The sequence below is a fragment of the Ranitomeya variabilis genome, chromosome 3 (genome assembly GCF_051348905.1).
Source record: "Ranitomeya variabilis isolate aRanVar5 chromosome 3, aRanVar5.hap1, whole genome shotgun sequence".
Classification (NCBI taxonomy): domain Eukaryota; kingdom Metazoa; phylum Chordata; class Amphibia; order Anura; family Dendrobatidae; genus Ranitomeya; species Ranitomeya variabilis.
In genome coordinates, this window is record NC_135234.1 from 214,966,479 (window position 1) to 214,982,300 (window position 15,822).

The window sequence follows — 15,822 nt, forward strand, 5'->3', positions numbered from 1 at the left end:
CAAGGTAGAGGCATCGGTGTAACGGTTGGTGAGGAATATGATCCTGGCAGCAGCATTCAGGACAGATTGGAGCGGGGAGAGTTTGGTAAGAGGGAGGCCGATTAGTAGAGTTACAATAGTCCAGACGGGAATGAATAAGAGAAACAGTAAGAGTTTTTGCAGAGTCGAAAGTAAGAAAAGGGCGAATTCTAGAAATGTTTTTGAGATGCAGATAACAAGAGCGAGACAGTGATCGGATGTGGGGGGTGAATGAAAGCTCGGAATCAAGGATGACCCCAAGGCAGCGGGCATGTTGCTTTGGAGTAATGATTGAACCGCACACGGAGATGGCAATGCAGGCAAAGGTAGGTTAGTAGAGGGAGAGAACACGAGGAGTTCAGTTTTTGCCAGGTTCAGTTTCAGATAGAGGGAGGACATGATGTTAGAGACAGCGGTAAGACAATCACTGGTGTTTTCTAAGAAGGTCGGAGTGAAAGCAGGAGAAGAGGTGTATAATTGGGTGTCATCAGCATAGAGATGGTACTGGAACCCAAATCTACTGATTGTTTGTCCAATAGGGGCAGTATACAAAGAGAAGAGGAGGGGGCCTAGGACTGATCCTTGAGGAACCCCAACAGTAAGGGGAAGGTGAGAGGAGGAGGAACCAGCAAAACATACAGTGAAGGATCGGTCAGAGAGATAGGAGGAGAACCAAGAGAGAACGGTGTCCTTGATGCCGATGGAGCGGAGCATAGTGAGGAGGAGCTGATGATCCACAGTGTCGAATGCTGTGGAAAGATCCAATAGAATTAGCATGGAGTAGTGACCATTAGATTTAGCTGTTAGTAGGTCATTAGAGACTTTAGTGAGGGCAGTTTCAGTAGAGTGTAAAGAGCGGAAGCCAGATTGAAAAGGGTCGAGAAGAGAGTTATCTGAGAGATAGCAGGTAAGACGGGAGTGGACCAGGCGTTCCAGGAGTTTAGAGATGAAGGGAAGATTAGAGACAGGTCTATAATTAGCGGCACAGTTTTGGTTGAGGGAGGGTTTTTTAAGTAATGGATGTATGATGGCATGCTTAAATGAGGAGGGAAAAATACCGGAAGTGAGGGAAAGGTTGAATATTTTTGTTATGTGAGAGGTGACAGCTGGGGAATGGGACTGGAGGAGATGTGACGGAATGGGGTCACTGGTGCAAGTGGTCGGGCGAGAAGATGCAAGGAGCCTGCTTACTTCTTCTTCAGTAACTGGTTCAAAGTCAGAGAGTGAACTAGATGCAGTGGGGGAGGGAGGACAGTGCCTGGTATGAAGAGATTGGGAGATATAAATAGCAAAATAGCAGTGCATACAAGACGACCCAGGAATTTCACAGAATTAGAAGAATTTTCAAGAAAAACAAATGGAAATCCTTCAAACAAGAATTGAAAGACTCTTGGCTGGCTACAAAAAGCGTTTACAGTGATACTTTCAAAAGGGGGTGCAGAAGCAATAATGTAAGATCCTAGACAGGAGAAAAACCATAAAGAACAAGGATCTCTAAAATATAACTTTTAATGAACCAACATTAAAAACATGTTCAAATTTGTAGACAGGAATATTTAAAAAATTAAAAAAATATTAAAGAAGGGAATAATCATTAAAGTGTATCTTAATAGGCCCTAATGGGTCACTATGCTGAAAACTGCCTAACAGTGGAGGTTGGCACCCTAAGTTTCTGTGGTTTACGCCCTCACTCCTCGAAGGCTCACCCTGATGTCCCTAGTAATCCCTAAATAGGAAAAATGTGTCAAAAATGTAGAATAAGAGATTTCACAGATAATATTATCACTTCACGTCACACACTGCAGATACAGAATAATATTTACATCCAGGCACTTATCGCTGACATCTCGTCTTATGAGAGTCACTTTCTCTTGTTTGTTCTCCATCTGGTCAGACCTTCATGTCGACATCTCCCAGACTCGACTCACCTTGTCACAATCTTTGCAGCCCTGAAAATAACAAGGTCACATACATTGTATACATACATGTTTCTCCTCCCTGAATACATATGTGTACACCACCATTAATATACTATTAGCCACACACCATTAAAAATATAACGTGATAAGCAGCACTGTGTCCCCCATTACCTATAATCTCTGACTTCCAATAATATAAATAATTCAGTCTGTGATTCTCCCCTATGCAAGGTTTTACAGCACAGGAACAGTGAATGAGATCCCTGAAGTCTCATTCACACGCTGCTTATTTTTTCCTTGCAGACTTGCAGCAGATTAAAATCTGCATAATATCAATTCTTTATTCTATTTTATGCAACTTTCTTCCTTCCAACACATTAGTATATGCAGCAGAATTTTCTTCTGCAAATCCTGAACGTATGTACATGGTCTTAGTCCCTGTCCTGTGTGTCCCCATCATTCATAATAAGTCCTTGATAGCATCATAATGAATTTGGTAGTGGGAGAAGACACCATCAGGTTCTGAGCTTCCTCCGCCACCTCTCAATTCATTACAAGTCCCTGACAGTGTCTTCTCCCACCTTTCAGTTCATTATAAAGTGTCCTATGCACCTCACCCCCTCCTCTCCTACTCCCCAATAAATGATAAGTCCCTGATAGCATCACAATGAATTGTGAGATGGGGAGGACGCTTTCAGGGGTTTAGCACCCTCATCCACCACCCAATTCATTTTACCTCCATATCTATTATCTTCCTCCCCCTCCTCTTGTTCATATGTCCATTTTAAGTCCCCATTCCTCCCATCCCAATCCCCCACATCCCTCATTGTCCTCCTCCCCCGCATCACATCATTGTCCTCTCTCCCAACTCCATCATATCCCTGTCCATCACCTCCATCATTGCCTTCTCCACCACTCCCATCATTGCCCTCTTCACTACCTCCATCATTGCCCTCTGTACCAACCCAATCATTGCCCTCTCCACCACCCCAATCATTGCTCTCCCCGATCACCTCCATCATTGCTCTCTCAACCACCTCCATCACTACTCTGTCCACCACCTCCATCATTGTTCTCTTCACCACCTCCATCATTGCCTTTTCCCCACGACCATCATCATTGTCCATTCCACCACCTCTATCATTGCTTTCTCCCTCACCACCTTCACCATTGCCCTTTGCACCACCATCATTGTCCTTTCAACCACCAGCATCAGATTGCCTTCAGTGTCAGCCGCCGTGCAGAGGCCCCCCTCTACCTCCAGACCCCGATGCAGGCACACCGGCTGCACATGTGTTGTGTCCACCCCTGCCTTAAGAAATACTCTTCATCAGATGGAATTGAAAAATTTGGGAGGTCCAAGGGACTTCCTCGATTGTGACTTTTAAAGCTAGAAAGAATACAGATAATGTAAGATGAAATGTGAATTCACTCAAAGTTTTTATGATGGACCCCAAACCCTTTGCATAAAGCATATATACTGTCATAGTAATGAACTTCATACTTTGTGTCTGTCCCTGCAGAAGTCTGGAGAGGAAGTGGCAGTGAAGGTGTTCAATAACACAAGTTATCTCCGGCCGTTTGAAGTACAAATGAGAGAATTTGAGATGCTGGGGAAACTCAACCACATCAACATTGTCAAGCTCTTTGCTGTAGAGGAAACTGTGAGTTGTTGCCATAGCCTTCCTAACCAACATTAGTTCTGCTACCACTCATGCCCTTTACTTGTTTAATCTCTGCTTAAATACAAGAAAACAATTATCTTAAACTTTACTTTACATCTAGTCTTAGAATTGTTCTAAGCTCATTCTTCTACCTTCTCCCAGGGCACCACTAAGCAGAAGGTGCTGATCATGGAGTACTGCTCAAGTGGGAGTCTTCTGTCTGTTCTGGAGGAGCCAGAGAATGCTTTTGGACTTTCTGAATCAGAGTTTCTGATCGTGGTACAGTGCGTGGGTGAGATTCACAATAAGACAAATTTGTATCCTGTGGGTCACTAGATTTTCATCTGACTCTATGTTTAATACCCTGTAAAAAAACAAGTGTTACAAATAATAACTAAAGTAGAGAGGGAACAGGTTGTTATTCATCACTGTAAGTATTGCCATCTGAAGCCTATTATTCTAATGAGAATAACCATAATTCTCAGCTTCCTGTAACAGAATCGCACAATACTACACAAGGGCAAAATCAAAAGGGTAAAAACCAGCCTAACTCGGTTTTAGGATATCTTTGCTTCAGTGCAAAACTCTATCTGACTAAGTGTAAAATGCACCTTATTGTAAAAGTTATTCATTTTATTCAATTATTTAAAAGCTTACTAAAAAGACAAGCAACCCAAAAAGTAGTTTATTGGTTCTTGTAGAGGGAAGTGTCTCAATATATCCCCTTAGTGACAGAGCCAATTTGCTACTTAATGACTTAGCCAATTTTTACAATTCTGACCACTGTCAATTTATGAGGTTATAACTCTGGAACGCTTTAACGGATCCCGCTAATTCTGAGAATGTTTTTTCGTGACATATTGTACTTCATGTTAGTGGTAACATTTCTTCGATATGACTTGCGTTTATTTATGAAAAAAATGGGACTATGGCGAAAATTTTGAACATTTTGCAATTTTCAAACTTTAAATTTTTATGCCCTTAAATCAGAGAGATATGCCAAACAAAATACTTAATAAATAACATTTGCCACATGTCTACTTTACATCAATTTTGGAAACAAATTTTTTTTTGTTAGGAAGTTATAAGGGTTAAAAGTTGACCAGCGATTTCTCATTTTTACAACATTTACAAAACCATTTTTTTTAGGGACCACCTCACATTTGAAGTGTACAGGACAGAAAACACCCAAAAGTGACACCATTCTAAAAACTGCACCCCTCAAGGTGCTCAAAACCACATTCAAGAAGTTTATTAACCCTGAAGGAAAAAATGAACACTTTTTTTTTTTACAAACATTTTACTTCAGAACCAATTTTTGTATTTTCATAAGTGTAAAAACAGAAAATGAACCACAAAATTTGTTGTGCAGTTTCTCCTGAATATGCCGATACCCCATATGTGGGGGTAAACCACTGTTTGGGCGCACGGCAGGGCTCGGAAGGGAAGGAGCGCCGTTTGACTTTTTCAACGCAGAATTGGCTGGAATTGAGATCGGACGCCATGTCACGTTTGGAGAGCCCCTGATGTTCCTAAACAGTAAAAAAAAACACAAGTGACACCATTTTCCAATTTAGACCCCCAAGGATCTTATCTACATGTGTGATGAGCACTTTGAACACCCAAATGCTTCACAGAAGTTTATAACGTAGAGCCGTGAAAATAAAAAATCATATTTTTTCCACAAAAATGATCTTTTTGCCCCCAAATTTGTATTTTCCGAAAGGGTAACAGGAGAAATCAGACCCCCAAAGTTGTGCAATTTGTCCTGAGTATACTGATACCCCATATGTGGGGGTAAACCACTCTTTAGGTGCATGGCAGGTCTCAGAATGGAGGGAGCACTGTTTGACTTTTTGAACGCAAAATTGGCTGGAATCAATGGTGGTGCCATTTCGCGTTTGGAGACCCGCTGATGTACATAAACAGTGGAAATCCCCAAAACAATGGAAACCCCCCAATTCTAATTCCAACCCTAACCCCAACACACCCCTAATCCCAACCCTAACCATAACCCTAACCACAACCCTAAGCCAAAAACACCCCTAACCCTAATCCCAGCCCTAACCACAAACCTAACCCTAGCCCTAATCCTAACCCTAACGCTAGCCCTAGCCCTAACTTTAGCCCAACTCACTTTAGCCCAACCCTAAACCTAGCTTTAGCCCAACCCTAACCCTAACTTTAGCCCAACTCTAACCCTAATGGAAAAATGGAAATAAATATATATTTTTTATTTTATTATTTTTTCCCTTACTGAACTAAGGGGGTGATAAAGGAGGAATTTATTTACTATTTTTTTTATTTTGATCACTGTGATAGGGTCTATCACAGTGATCAAAATGAACCAATAGGAAAAATGTCCTACACTATGTTCCATGGTATTCATCATATTCGCATATATAATTGTCCCTTTATATAGTAATGCTCCCACTGCTGAGATATGCCTGGACTGGACAGTCATGACTGGGCATATCAAAGAAGATGAACAATTTTCCATATCTTGTCTGTGGCCATCTGCTGACATGTTTAATTACCATCTCAGGAGATACTCAGAGGTTGCTAGGACAAAGGATTAAAGTGACAACAGTTTCTTCCTGCAGGGGTCCAGATGTTAGCATTGATATAATCATATCGGTGCAGGAGCCCGAGACTTCAAAGCGCTCTGCCACCGGGACATGCACGGGTGCCAAGCAAGAATGCGTGTGTCGGTGAAGTGATGTAATTTTACCGTGCTGGCACTCATTACCTGCAAGCACACATGCATGGGGCGTGTCCACAACATTCGGTGTGAGCAGCGCTCAGTCTATCGTCCCTCAGCCCGTAGCCCCTCGGGGTCCCCTGCATCTCTTAGCTCTGTCATAGCCCCTCTCTCAGCCCTCAGCCCTGCTCTCTCTCCACCCTATCTCCTATCTGCTCTCCTGCACTGTCCTTGTGCAGATGCACCATCAGCATTCTCATCTTGCTCCCCATACAGCCCCACGTAGCATATAACAGCCCACGTAGCATATAACACAGCCCACGTAGTATATAGCAGCCACATAATATATTACACAGCCACCTAGTATATAGCACAGCCACGTAGCATATAACACAGCCCACGTAGCATATAACACAGCCCATGTAGTATATAGCACAGCCATGTAGTATATAGCAGCCACGTAGTATATAACACAGCCATGTAGTATATTGCACAGCATACCTAGTATATAGCACGGTCACGTAGCATATAACAGCCCACGTAGCATATAACACAGCCCTCATAATGTATAGCACAGCCACATAGTATATAGCACAGCCACGTAGCATATAACACAGCCCACGTAGTATATAGCACAGCCACGTAGTATATAGCAGCTACGTAGTATATAACACAGCCACATAATATATAGCAGCCACGTAGTATATAACACAGCCACGTAGTATATAGCACAGCCCACGTAGCAAATAACACAGCCCACGTATTATATAACACAGCCACATAGTATATAGCACTGTGAGCACCATATCCCTGTTAAAAATAATTCAAATAAAAAATAGTTATATACTCACCTTCTGGCGGCCCCCGGATCCAGCCCAGGCCTTAGCGATGCTCCCGCCAGCTCCCGTTCCCAGTGATGCTTTCCGACAATGACCTGTGATGATGTAGCGGTCTCGCGTGATCCTACGTCATCTGGGATAATTTCGCAAGTCATTACTGGGAACGGGAGCATTGCGAGGAGCGGGAAGGCTGCGGGGGCTGCCGGAAGGTGAGAATAGCACGATTTTTAATTAATTTTTAACATTATATCTTTTTACTGTTGATGCTGCATAGGCAGCATCAATAGTAAAACGTTGGTCACACTTGTCAAAATGGGCCCCCCATCTCGCTAGGGCCCCGGCATTTGCCCGGGTGCGCCTGGTGCTGACGCCGGCCCAGCGCAGCAGTCTCAGACCTCCATACTGGGCTTGATTAATCCATAATTATCCAGCACATCTTCTTGATTATAAAAAACTTTTTCTTTATTCAAATCCTGTTAAAAAACATTGTTGGAGATCAATACAGAAAGGGCTAGCTAATCCCACATGAGAATAAAACTTACTGGGCTAGGTATCATCCCCGACCCCTGCAATATATAGCCTTGTATTAACCCCCTTGTTGCTTTTAAGCCCTTGATCTCCAATGGGATAGTGAGTGATAGATTGGTAGGCTGTAATTATTGTGTGTGTGTTTTTAGGTAGTATGGGTGGGAAATATAATTACGTAATTGCGGGTTTAATTGTATATTAGGATTGTGTGCTATTATTTTTTCTCGTATTAGTGTGGTAATTTAATCTATATATATAATTGTCTAAGGGTTTAATTGTCTGTCTGTCCTGGAAATCCGGCGTCTCTGACTGGTCGAGGCCACTAGGCCTCGACCAATCAGCGACGGGCACAGTCTTTGATTGGTCGAGGCCAGCCGACCTCGACCAATCAGCGACGGGCATTGTCCTCCACTGCTGTCAAGTGCCGCCATTGTGTTGTCTAAGGGTCTAATTGTCTATCTGTCTCGGAAATCCCACCTTGCTGATTGGTCGAGGCCAGCCGACCTCGACCTATCAGCGACGGGCACAGTCTGCCGCAAATTCTGGAATCATCATTGTCCTCCACTGCTGTCAAGTGCCGCCATTGTGTAGGGTGCGTGCCTGCGTCTCCCTGTATGGGCGGCATCTCCCTGTGTTTCTATCTTAGAATGGGTCGTAAGCGAAAATACACCAATGAGGGTGACAGAAAAGCAGCAGCAGCAAGAAAACGACAACATCGGGAACAGGAGACACCACAACAAACTGCCGCCAGACAAGGCCAGGATGTGGAATCTCACAGACAACGTCACCAACAGGAGACACCACAACAAACTGCTGCTAGACAAGCCCAGGATGCGGAATCTCACAGACATCGTCGCCAACCGGAGACACCACAACAAACTGTTGTACGACAGGAACAACATGATCGCCAAATTTATAAAAAACGAATGCTCTACCAACTAAGGCATGGCCCGGACAATATTCAACAACTTGCACATTACGTAACAGACAATGAAAGTACAATTCATGAACACTACTGTGGGAATATGAATGCAGTTTGCTCTAAATGCGACTCTCTGAATTTCATTGATGAAAAACCATCTGACAATCAGTTTATTCAATGCTGCCGAAAAGGAAAAGTTATGCTACCGAGACTTCACTACTCAGATCTGTTTGAGCAGTTAATGAAAGGAATGCATCAACACAGTAGAAATTTCATGGAAAATATCAGAAGCATCAACAGTTCTCATGCGTTTGCTTCATTCGGTGCCAACATTGCACCGCCCCCTGGGTTCGGACCGTATTGTTTTAAAATTCACGGCCAGATCTACCACCGCACTGGAACACTTGACCCAGAAATAGGACAACCACCAAAATTTGCACAATTATACATCATTGATACAAATGAGGCTACAGAACAAAGGATGAACCTAAAAGAAAACGAAAAGTGTGATGCTGAACTGATGAACCAAATTGCTGTACATTTACAAATTGCATACATATTCTAGAATACCCGATGCGTTAGAATCCGGCAAAACTCACAGGTGCGGGCTGCTATTCTCAGGCTGGTAAGGGCACCCCCCAGCCTTAAAAAAGCATCTATTAGATGTGCCAATTCTGGTGCTTTGCCCAGTTCTTCCTACTGCCCTATGGCATTGGCATATCTACTATATAATTGTCTAAGGGTCACTTCCGTCTGTCCTTCTGTCTGTCACTGATATTCATTGGTCGCGGCCTCTGTCTGTCATGGAAATCCAAGTCGCTGATTGGTCGTGGCAAAACAGCCACGACCAATCGGACGGGCACAGTCCGGCAGCAAAATGGCCGCTCCTTCCTCCCCGCAGTCAGTGCCCGCTCCATAATCCCCTCCAGTCAGCCCGCACACAGGGTTAATGGCAGCGTTAACGCACTCCGTTAACTCAGCTATTAGCCCTGTGTGACCAACTTTTTACTATTGATGCTGCGTATGCAGCATCAATGGTAAAAAGATCTAATGTTACAAATAATAATAATAATAATAATAAAAAAAAAGGTTATTCTCACCCTCCGACGTCGCACGCTGTCCTTGGCGCTCATACCAACCCTGGGACCGGAAGCTCCCGCGTGCACCGTACACAGGCGGCAGGACTTCAAGGGGCCTTTGGAAGGTGAGTATATGTTTATTTTTTATTTTAAGTCTTTTTCTAACCACGCATATAGTGCCCACATTGCTATATACTACGTGGCCTGTGTTACATACTGCGTGGGCTCTGTTATATACTACATCTCTGTGCTATATACTATGTAGCCTTGGCAATATACTACATGGCTCTGTTATATACTACGTGCCTCTACAACATACTACGTGGCTATGTTATATACTACGTGGCTCTGCTATATACTACGTCGCTGACCAATATACTACATAGCTGTGCAATACACTACGTAGCTGTGCAATACACTACGTGACTGTGTAATATACTACGTGGCTGTGCAATATACTACGTGCCTGTGCAATATACTACGTGGCTCTACAATATACTACGTGGCTATGTTATATACTGCGTGGCTCTGCTATATACTACGTGGCTGACCAATATACTACATACCTGTGCAATACACTACGTGGATATGTTATATACTACGTGGCTGTTATATACTACGTAGCTCTGCTATATACGTACGCTGTGTTACATACTACGTAGCTCTGTAATATACTACGTCGCTATGTTATATACTACGTCGGTTGTGTTATATACTACGTCACTGTGCAATATAGTACGTAGCCTGTGCTATATACTACCTACATATTCTAGAATACCCGATAAGTTAGAATCAGTCCACCATCTAGTCTACTATATAATTGTCTAAGGGTCACTTCCGTCTGTCTGTCTGTCCTTCTGTCTGTCACGGATATTCATTGGTCGCGGCCTCTGTCTGTCATGGAATCCAAGACGCTGATTGGTCGTGGCAAAACGCCCACGACCATTGCCACGACCAATCAGCGACGTGCACAGTCCGGAAGAAAATGGCCGCTCCTTACTCCCCGCACTCAGTACCCGGCGCCCGCATACTCCCCTCCGGTCACCGCTCACACAGGGTTAATGCCGGCGGTAACGGACCGCGTTATGCCGCTGGTAACGCACTCCGTTACCGCTGCTATTAACCCTATGTGACCAAGTGTTTTACTATTGACGCAGCCTATGCAGCATCAATAGTAAAAACATCTAATGTTAAAAATAATTTAAAAAATAAAAAATGATTATATACTCACCTACGCCGCCTTTCCCGCTCCTCGCGATGCAAGCGGCACGTTCCGGTGGCAAGGATGGTCTGGCAGAAGGACCTGCCATGACGTCATGGTCATGTGACCGCGACGTCATCACAATTCCTGTGCGCCTGCACGGAAAGGACCTGTCGTGACGTCATGGTCATGTGACCGCGACACGGTCACGTGACCACGACGTCATCACACCCTGGCACCGGAAGCTGCCGCCTCACAGGCGACAGAGCTACAACGTGCCTGCAGAAGGTGAGTATATGTTTATTTTTTTAACCTGTGTCATACGTGGCTGGGCAATATACTACGTAGCTGGGCAATATACTACATGGGCTGTGCAATATACTACGTGGCTCTGTGCTGTATACTACGTCACTGGGCAATATACTACATGACTGGGCAATATACTACGTGGCTGGGCATTATACTACGTAACTGGGCAATATACTACGTGGCTGGGCAATATACTACGTCACTGGGCAATATACTACGTCACTGGGCAATATACTATGTGGCACTGTGCTGTATACTACGTCACTGGGCAATATACAATGTAACTGGGCAATATACTACATGGCTGGGCAATATACTACGTGGCTGGGCAATATACTACGTGGCTGGGCAATATACTACGTGGACATACGTATTCTAGAATACCCGATGCGTTAGAAGTAGTAGTACATCTAGTAGTATAATAACTATAGACTTGTGTGTAATAAATATTCTTTATTGATACACAGTTCCAACTCAGTTAGTTGCCGATCGTTCATATATTATATAGCAAAGGAACCGGAGATTGTTAAGGCATGAGTTATTAGCCAGATATTAGTTATTGATAGTCAAGCCTGCCATTAATTAATATCCAGAATAACCCTTTAACAGTCCTAGAATAAAGGGACAATATCCCAAGAAGCAAATGGGGATAATAGATATGCTAGTTCACACCCTAATTTCACATCTACATTTGGGTATAATGGATATTCTAGTTCAATCCCTAATACATCACTTGGAAAACATTTGCTACTAAACCGAGGAGTTTGGCACCCTAATAGGTAACGTAGTTGGCACCCTCACTTGGCTATGTCTGTCACTTAAGTAGTCCCTAACAGTCCCTTCTTACATATGCATCATAGTATACTTCCCAAACAAATGGGGATTCATGAACTTTTCTTTGTTGTGTATCGTGCCGCCACTATCTCAGTATCTCAACATGTTTCCCCCAAGGATAAGCAAGGTTCATCAAGAAACTAAATTTCAGAAATGGGCCCAATTGCTTATATTCATCTGTGAAGCAAACAAGTGGAGGTATACATGCACCACCTCTTCCAATTAGGCCCATTTTGGGCGATATACTATGATCTATTAGTTAGTAGGGAGTGTTTAAAGGACAGACGTAGCTGAGTTGGGGCTCCAAAATTGTTGCCTATCAGGGTGCCAACCTCCATGATCTGGTAGGTGATAGTTTTCTAGGCACTTATTAGGGCGTTAGTTAGAATACCCATATTGTCCCAATAGACCCTTGGGATATTGTCCCTTTAGGCCTAATGGATTACTTTTTTGATTACTTCACTCTTGGGCATGCTTTTAAATAATTTAATAAAATGCATATGTTTTAAAATAAGAGTTTGTTTAGTATTAATGGGAACCTGTCACCCCGTTTTTTCAGTATGAGATAAAAATACCGTTAAATAGGGTCTGAGCTGTGCTTTACAATAGTGTATTTTTTGTCCCCTGATTCCCCACCTATGCTGCCGAAATACCTTACAAAAGTCGCCGTTTTCACCTGTCAATCACGCTGGTCTGGTCAAAAGGGCATGGTGAAATGGCTGTTTCTCCCCCACCTCTTGCTTATCTTCCCGGCGTTGGCGTAGTGGTTCTCGCATGCGCAACAGCCGAAAAAGAGCGCGATCTGTGCTATTCCCCTGGTTATCGGTGGCGGCGGCCATCTTCCTGAGGCCGCGCGTGCGCAGATGGAGTGCTCTGCTTCCCGGGGCTTCAGGAAAATGGCCGCGGGATGCCGTGCGTGCGCAGATGGAGATCGCGACGGCCATTTTCCTGAAGCCGAGATGCGAGATGCGAGATTTCGGCAGCATAGGTGGGGAATCAGGGGACAAAAAATACACTATTGTAAAGCACAGCTCAGGCCCTATTTAACGGTATTTTTATCTCATACTGAAAAAACGGGGTGACAGGTTCCCTTTAAAATACAACACCCTACAATACTGTATCAGTGTTCCTTGTCTCCTTGTACAGGTCCTTCTCAAAAAATTAGCATATAGTGTTAAATTTCATTATTTACCATAATGTAATGATTACAATTAAACTTTCATATATTATAGATTCATTATCCACCAACTGAAATTTGTCAGGTCTTTTATTGTTTTAATACTGATGATTTTGGCCTACAACTCCTGATAACCCAAAAAAACTGTCTCAATAAATTAGCATATTTCAACCGTCCAATCAAATAAAAGTGTTTTTTAATAACAAACAAAAAAACCATCAAATAATAATGTTCAGTTATGCACTCAATACTTGGTCGGGAATCCTTTGGCAGAAATGACTGCTTCAATGCGGCGTGGCATGGAGGCAATCAGCCTGTGACACTGCTGAGATGTTATGGAGGCCCAGGATGCTTCAATAGCGGCCTTAAGCTCATCCAGAGTGTTGGGTCTTGCGTCTCTCAACTTTCTCTTCACAATATCCCACAGATTCTCTATGGGGTTCAGGTCAGGAGAGTTGGCAGGCCAATTGAGCACAGTAATACCATGGTCAGTAAACCATTTACCAGTGGTTTTGGCACTGTGAGCAGGTGCCAGGAAGCATGAAGTGCTCCAAAATCTCCTGATAGCTAGCTGCATTGACCCTGCCCTTGATGAAACACAGTGGACCAACACCAGCAGCTGACATGGCACCCCACACCATCACTGACTGGGTACTTGACACTGGACTTCAGGCATTTTGGCATTTCCTTCTCCCCAGTCTTCCTCCAGACTCTGGCACCTTGATTTCCGAATGACATGCAAAATTTGCTTTCATCAGAAAAAAGTACTTGGGACCACTTAGCAACAGTCCAGTGCTGCTACTCTGTAGCCCAGGTCAGGCGCTTCTGTTTATGGTTCAAAAGTGGCTTTACCTGGGGAATGCGGCACCTGTAGCCCATTTCCTGCACACGCCTGTGCACGGTGGCTCTGGATGTTTCCACACCAGACTCAGTCCACTGCTTCCTCAGGTTCCCCAAGGTCTGGAATCGGTCCTTCTCCACAATCTTCCTCAGGGTCCGGTCACCTCTTCTCGTTGTACAGCGTTTTCTGCCACATTGTTTCCTTCCAACAGACTTACCATTGAGGTGCCTTGATACAGCACTCTGGGAACAGCCTATTTGTTGAGAAATTTCTTTCTGGGTCTTACCCTCTTGCTTGAGGGTGTCAATGATGGCCTTCTTGACATCTGTCAGGTTGCTAGTCTTACCCATGATGGGGGTTTTGAGTAATGAACCAGGCAGGGAGTTTTTAAAAGCCTCAGGTATCTTTTGCATGTGTTTAGAGTTAATTAGTTGATTCAGAAGATTAGGGTAATAGGTCGTTTAGAGAACCTTTTCTTGATATGCTAATTTATTGAGACAGGTTTTTTGGGTTATCAGGAGTTGTAGGCCAAAATCATCAGTATTAAAACAATAAAAGACCTGACAAATTTCAGTTGGTGGATAATGAATCTATAATATATGAAAGTTTAATTGTAATCATTACATTATGGTAAATAATGAAATTTAACACTATATGCTAATTTTTTGAGAAGGACCTGTAAGTTAAATGTAAAATGTTAAGTGTTATAGCACACAAAACCATTATCTTGGAGTTATTGAAGGGGTTGACTGACTTAAGAAATCTATTTTCAAATACAATATTACTGAAATTATAGTCGTTAATTAGGCATAAATTGACGTTTTTCATGCAGTACCAACATACATTACCCATAATAGCACAAAGAATACTTTTTGTTCTGGAGGACTCAGCATGTCCATATATCTTAATAGATAGTCCATTCATTTTAATGGAACTGTAGAATATTTCATTTCCCTGTGGTGGAACTGCAGGACACTTGAACACTTGCAATATGATTTTTCTACAGTAGGACACCTTGTGATCAGCCTTTTAACAAAAAGGAATTTCTAAAGCATACCAACTGCTTTATTAATTTAGTTACGGTATATTATCATTAAATGGCTTTTATGGGCAAATAACATAGCTAAATATAGTGAACTCTCTTTATTATTTAATTTCTTTTACACATAGGGTAATAATGGAATACTATGCTTTCAGATTTTCTTTATCTCATTACATTAAGGGACACCCAAACTGTGGGGATTGTCCCTCTAACTAGAAGGCGATATACCGTATATACTCGTGTATCAATTAACCAGAGTATAAGCCGAGGCACCTAATTTTGCCTTGAAAAACTGGGAAAACTTATTGACTCGAGTATAAGCCAGGTATGCTTTGTCCCCGAATCCTTATTAAGGTATGCATGGTTCCTCATCCCCATCCTTGTATTCATGGCTCCTTATCCCCATCCTTGTATACATGGGCTCCTTATTACTATTCTTGTATGCATGGCTTCTTATTACCATCCTTGTATGCATGGCTCCTTATTCCCATCCTTATATGTATGGCCCCAGGAGAAAAGCATAAAAAACCAAACATCCTACTTACCTCCCCTACACGCCCTCAAAGCATCTCGTTCTGGTGCCAGCAGCTCCTGTGGCCGGGCGATCACGTGTCCCTGCTCATTAAGGTAATGAATATTCACCTCTCTCCACGCCTATGGGAGTGGAGAGAGATGAATATTTATTACCTTAATGAGCGGGGACACATGATCGCCCGGCCACAGGAGCTGCTGGCACCGGAACGAGATT

At 43.1% G+C, this 15,822-nt stretch overlaps 1 protein-coding gene across 2 annotated transcripts in view; it reads left to right on the plus strand.

Annotated features, from left to right (window-relative positions):
- Positions 1-15,822, plus strand: part of IKBKE (inhibitor of nuclear factor kappa B kinase subunit epsilon) — an 85,840-nt gene that overhangs the window by 29,759 nt on the left and 40,259 nt on the right. For both annotated transcript variants that reach the window (XM_077295159.1, XM_077295160.1), the window contains 2 exons: positions 3,461-3,601; positions 3,764-3,893. In XM_077295159.1, coding sequence (XP_077151274.1) covers positions 3,461-3,601; positions 3,764-3,893 — 271 coding nt within the window. The remainder of the gene's footprint in view (positions 1-3,460; positions 3,602-3,763; positions 3,894-15,822) is intronic.